This window comes from Salvelinus sp. IW2-2015, linkage group LG32 (assembly GCF_002910315.2).
Source record: "Salvelinus sp. IW2-2015 linkage group LG32, ASM291031v2, whole genome shotgun sequence".
Classification (NCBI taxonomy): Eukaryota; Metazoa; Chordata; class Actinopteri; order Salmoniformes; family Salmonidae; genus Salvelinus; species Salvelinus sp. IW2-2015.
Window position 1 is genome coordinate 27,588,709 of NC_036871.1, and position 6,003 is coordinate 27,594,711.

The following is a 6,003-nucleotide window of genomic DNA, read 5'->3' on the forward strand; positions in this document are numbered from 1 at the left end:
TGGGGCGTTACCCTACTCTATTTTTTACAAATGATTTGCCACTTGACTTACAAGAAGCCAAAATTACTATATATGCTGATGATTACACACTCTACACATCAGCACCTACAGCCAGTGAGCTCAATGAGACTCTTAGGAGTTATAGTCAGTGTCAGAATGGGTAATTAACAATAAACTGGTCTTACATACATCTTAAACCAAAAGCATTGTATTTGGTTCAAAGCAGCTGAACTCGTAGGAGTAACATTGGATGGTCAGTTATCAGGGTCAAGTCATATTGACAAAGTTATTGTGAAGATGGTAGAGGTATGTCTGTTTTGGGTTTGTTTTGTTTTGGGTTTGACACAAAAATCAACTGTACTAGTTGTTCAGGCTTTGATCTTATCTTGTCCGATCTTGATTACTGTCCGTATGGTCAGGTGCAGCAAAGAAAGACCTAGCAAAGCTGCAGCTGGTTCAAAACAAAGCAACAAGCCTTACCCTTAACTTCACAAACTGAGCTAACATCAACAACATGCATGATAGTCTCATGGTTGAGGAGAAATTGACGACTTCTCTTCTAGTCTTATTAAGAATCATTTGTGTGTTGAAAATGGCTAATCACTTAAATAATCTATTTGCATACACTTTGAACAGACATACATACCTCACCAGACATGCCACTATGGGTTTCTTCACGGTACCCAAACCAAAAACAGATTTAGTTTTGTATAGAGCCATGTCATTGTATAATGCTCTGCCACCAGATGTTTATCTTTATAAAACAGATACAAAACATATTGTACCACAGCGCCTCTCCTCTTTCTATAGATKTAATTTAACTGAGGTGAAGGTCGAGTCATGCGTCCTCCAAAACATGACCCGCCAAGCCGCGCTTCTTAACACCCGCTCGCTTAACCCAGAAGCCAGCTGCACCAATGTGTTGGAGGAAACACCGTTCAACCGATGACCGAGGTCAGCTCGCAGTAGCCCGGCCTGCCACAAGGAGTCGCTAGAGTACGATGAGCCAAGTAAAGCCCCCCCGGCCAAACCCTCCTCTAACACTGCTCGACACTGGGCCAATTGTGCGCCGCCCTATAGGACTCACAACACTGTGATGTAGTGCCTTAGACCGCTGCACCACTCGGGAGGCCCCTATTTTATATTTAATGTAATATCTTATGTTGTTCTTGTCTATTACTGTTCTGTACCTCGTCATGTATGTGTACCCCAGGAAGAGTAGCTGCTGTAGCTAATGAGAGTCCTAATAACTGAGTCATTCAGTGTAGAAATAGCTCCACAAACATTAGATAGATCAATGTGGATGATCACTGGTTGTTACTGCACTGGTGTACTACTGCTACTACTGACACAGTGACAGGAAGTGACACCTAGAGTCACACTAAACCCATGCTTCCTGTTTCCTGTTTCAGACTCAGGGACCTGGCTCCCCCCYCTTGTCTCCCAGCCACACAGTCAGTCGGTCCATCCCCATGCCAAGCCAGTCAGAGTCTGCCGGCACCACACCCACTCACACCCCTCAGGACTCACTCATGGGTGTGGGAGGGGACGTGCAGGAGGCCTTCGCTCAGGGTAATACACACACTCACACACCTTTACAGTTAGGAGTGCAGTAGCCTCCTCAGGTTCTGGAATGCCAGTGTGTGTAGGCTTATGTACCAGCCTCTGTTCTATCTCCAGGCCCCAGGAGGAACTTGAGAAATGACCTCCTTGTTGCTGCTGACTCCATCACCAACACCATGTCTTCATTGGTTAAAGAGCTCAATTCAGGTGATACTATAGTCTCACTGTGTCTCTGACTTATAAAAATATACCTTTCATATCCTCTGAGCATTTTCAAGCTGTGTGTGTTTTGTCTTCTCCAGAGGCTGGAAGTCAATCAGAGAGCAACATGGACTCTCAGACAGATGAACTGTTCTCCTCTCCCACTTCCGATCTTCCAGCACAGATGACCACTAAACCACGGTAATGGTATGAAGTATGCACAGTGTGTAGATATGCTGTATGAATCTCTATAAAAGCTCAAAATCATATACAGAAGATTGCAGTATGGTAATGTTGGATTTACCTCCATAGTGTTGGTGGCAGGAACCCTGGTGGAGTTGAGGAGGAGTGCTATGAGAACGACTTGGTTCAGGTGCTGGAGGATGAGCTGAAGATGGGGGAACTACTAAAACACAGACGGGAGCAAGAGAAAACCCATATGGTGACCTATGGTTTGAGTTATTATTATGGAAAATAAGTGCATTTCAAAACACATTCCTTACAAATTCCTTGAATTATTCTCTCTTAATTTTGGTTGTTTTCTTGGTGCGGTACAGGTGACTTTGCAGCAATGACCTTGTTTAACAAGTCTCCTGGTAAGAAGACTAATTCATTTATTTGACATGTTCTTACCATTTGATGTTCACTGCGCAAAAATAATAACTATTCCTCTTCTGTGTCTATTTGATTCACTGCCTGGAATGTATTTTTTCTCACTACGCTATATTCCAGTACAAATGGGCAGAGTATTTAACTCCCTGTCCTCTCAATAGGTAAGCAATATGAAAAGCCACAAAAGTAGAAAAACACTGGAAGATGGATGAGAAGAGAAGGCATATAGAGAAGGCTGTGAAGAGATGATGGTCCACATGCATGCAAGACGAGCTAAAAAAGAAGTGACAAGGAGGAAGGATCAAAGTTATGACACTGCTAAATCCAACAATAGAATACATAGTTATATTATGTAAAAATCTATTTTTTAAACCAACAGCATTTTTAAGTGAATACTGTGAACCGATATGGAGGGATTATTAAACAAAACAGCTGTCTATTATACCACCGGTGCCATAAAATCAAATAACTTTGTTGAGAATTATTTGATTTTTAATCATATTATTTTTGGGTATGAGTCGTTGAAGAATTGTGCAAGTATATGCTGTAGTTCATTTTTCCCTGGGGCCACATTCGGTCTTCAACGAGGGTCGCACTGAATTGTTTAAAATATTTCCTTGATGTCTAAATTTGCAAAAAAWWYTCCTCTATCCATAATTTTCGGAATTTTCTATGCTCTCTGACTGTTTAGTGTTTATTAGCAAGCTGGACTGTCAAGAAACTGTATGAGTATAGGTCCAATATCATTTCTACACAGTTTTGCTTAGATTTTAYTCCTTTTTTTCATTTTAAAGTATATTTTTACTCAAACCACCCACGGGCCTGATTGGACACCCTCCGACCTGCGGGCCGTATGTTTGACACTCCTGCTGTATTTGTATTGCTGGTGAGATTGCTTTTTAAACCAAATAGTAAACTTGGTATATGTGTAAACTGAGGCACAACTGTCTATAACCCAGAGGGTAGCTACAGTATGTCTGACGCTATGACCTGGTTGGCCCATCAGTCGAATGATACTGGTGTTGTATCGCTTTTGTATTTGTTGTTTGACCGTTTAGCTTTTTGATTGACCTATTGAAAGAGTGGCTTGTCAGATAGTTTATTTTATTTGCCTTAGCTGGTTAGCCTAGCTCACCTTTGGATGGGGTACAGTCAGACCATCAATGCAGCATGTACTGTAGCTAACATTGTTCCAGCCACTGATAAATTTACATTCACTGTCAAAATCACTTTGTTTATTTCACCCACAAGTATTGCCTAGTAGTTAATAGTACTGTATTACGTAATAACTTTGCAGCAGAGGAACAATGTTATTTGCCTTCTTCTGCATGTTGTGTTTGCCACATTGCAAATTTTATTTAATTCCTCCTGGAGTATTAAGCCGTTAGGCGATACTAAGAGAATGAGACAGTAAAAGACAAAGAAGCTGAACCTATGATACATCTAATGCTGGAAAGTGATATTGTCTACTGAAGGATTTTGTTAACTAATAGCTATACATTGATTAAGAGTTATAGTTGAGTTTATTTTATTAATAGCTGCTTGAGATTTGAAGATGTGACGACATAAATTAAATTGGAGTAGGGAGTACAGTACGTAGACAGTACATAGAATGGACAGTACAGTACATACAGTGAGGGAAAAAAGTATTTGATCCCATGCTGATTTTGTACGTTTGCCCACTGACAAAGAAATGATTAGTCTCTAATTTTAATGGTAGGTTTATTTGAACAGTGAGAGACAGAATAACAACAACAACAACAAAAAAACGCATGTCAAAAATGTTATAAATTGATTTGCATTTTAATGAGGGAAATAAGTATTTGACCCCTCTGCAAAACATGACTTAGTACTTGGTGGCAAAACCCTTGTTGGCAATCACAGAGGTCAGACGTTTCTTGTAGTTGGCCACCAGGTTTGCACACATCTCAGGAGGGATTTTGTCCCACTCCTCTTTGCAGATCTTCTCCAAGTCATTAAGGTTTCGAGGCTGACGTTTGGCAACTCGAACCTTCAGCTCCCTCCACAGATTTTCTATGGGATTAAGGTCTGGAGACWGGCTAGGCCACTCCAGGACCTTAATGTGCTTCTTCTTGAGCCACTCCGTATGTTTTGGGTCATTGACATGCTGGAATACCCATCCACGACCCATTTTCAATGCCCTGGATGAGGGAAGGAGGTTCTCACCCAAGATTTGACGGTACATGGCCCCGTCCATCGTCCCTTRGATGCYGTGAAYTTYTCCTGTCCCCTTAMCAGAAAAACACCCCCAAAGCATAATGTTTCCACCTCCATGTTTGACGGTGGGGATGGTGTTCTTGGGGTCATAGGCAGCATTCCTCCTCCTCCAAACACGGTGAGTTGAGTTGATGCCAAAGAGCTCCATTTTGGTCTCATCTGACCACAACACTTTCACCCAGTTGTTCTCTGAATCATTCAGATGTTCATTGGCAAACGTCAGACGGGCATGTATATGTGCTTTCTTGAGCAGGAGGACCTTGCGGGCGCTGCAGGATTTCAGTCCTTCACGGCGTAGTGTGTTACCAATTGTTTTCTTGGTGACTATGGTCCCAGCTGCCTTGAGATCATTGACAAGATCCTCCCGTGTAGTTCTGGGCTGATTCCTCACCGTTCTCATGATCATTGCAAATCCACGAGGTGAGATCTTGCATGGACCCCCAGGCCAAGGGAGATTGACAGTTCTTTTGTGTTTCTTCCATTTGCGAATAATCGCACCAACTGTTGTCACCTTCTCACCAAGCTGCTTGGCGATGGTCTTGTAGCCCATTCCAGCCTTGTGTAGGTCTACAATCTTGTCCCTGACATCCTTGGAGAGCTCTTTGGTCTTAGCCATGGTGGAGAGTTTGGAATCTGATTGATTGATTGCTTCTGTGGACAGGTGTCTTTTATACAGGTAACAAACTGAGATTAGGAGCACTCCCTTTAAGAGTGTGCTCCTAATCTCAGCCCGTTACCTGTATAAAAAGACACATGGGAGCCAGAAATCTTTCTGATTGAGAGGGGGTGAAATACTTATTTCCCTCATTAAAATGCAAATCAATTTATAACATTTTTGACATGCGTTTTTCTGGATTTTTTTGTTGTCATTCTGTCTCTGTTCAAATAAACCTATCATTAAAATGATAGACTCATAATTTCCTTGTCAGTGGGCAAACGTACAAAATCAGCAYGGGATCAAATACTTTTTTCCCTCACTGTATAGCGGACAACATTGTTCATAACACTCCAGATTCTAAGGTTTACACTTGCAAGAACAGAGGACATTGTTTGTTTACCATGTTTTAGAATCAATATCCTCTGTTTTACCATAGATTTTGAAGTTGCATTGTCATTTAAATGTTCAGACAAATTATTAGCGTTCTTATACTCACTCACACACAAATCTCTCAGCAACATACACTTAAAGACACTCACAGTCACACACTTGGTAACCAAGCTCATTGTGTGCAAATGATACCCAGTTACTTTAAAATATGTGGTGCAAGCCAATAAATGTGTGAAATATATCTAGTATGATTTTCAAGCTAGTTCGTATAAGTGATTTTGCATGGTGGTGATGATGCATAATAAAGAATTGACACAACATGATAATGTTGTTGCCTATGA

General features: G+C 41.3%; 1 protein-coding gene across 7 annotated transcripts in view; it reads left to right on the forward strand.

The window, feature by feature from the left end:
• The window catches only part of LOC111956881 (dystrobrevin alpha), a 38,675-nt gene extending 32,672 nt beyond the window's left edge, over positions 1 to 6,003 (forward strand). For 6 of the 7 annotated variants that reach the window (XM_070436811.1, XM_023977574.2, XM_023977576.2 and 3 more), the window contains 6 exons: positions 1,413 to 1,572; positions 1,681 to 1,770; positions 1,866 to 1,965; positions 2,077 to 2,206; positions 2,322 to 2,360; positions 2,538 to 6,003. In XM_070436811.1, coding sequence (XP_070292912.1) covers positions 1,413 to 1,572; positions 1,681 to 1,770; positions 1,866 to 1,965; positions 2,077 to 2,206; positions 2,322 to 2,339 — 498 coding nt within the window. In that variant the 3' untranslated portion in view covers positions 2,340 to 2,360; positions 2,538 to 6,003. Of the gene's footprint in view, positions 1 to 1,412; positions 1,573 to 1,680; positions 1,771 to 1,865; positions 1,972 to 2,076; positions 2,207 to 2,321; positions 2,361 to 2,537 lie in introns of those variants that run through there. The other variant, XM_023977577.2, reaches the window with a different exon arrangement.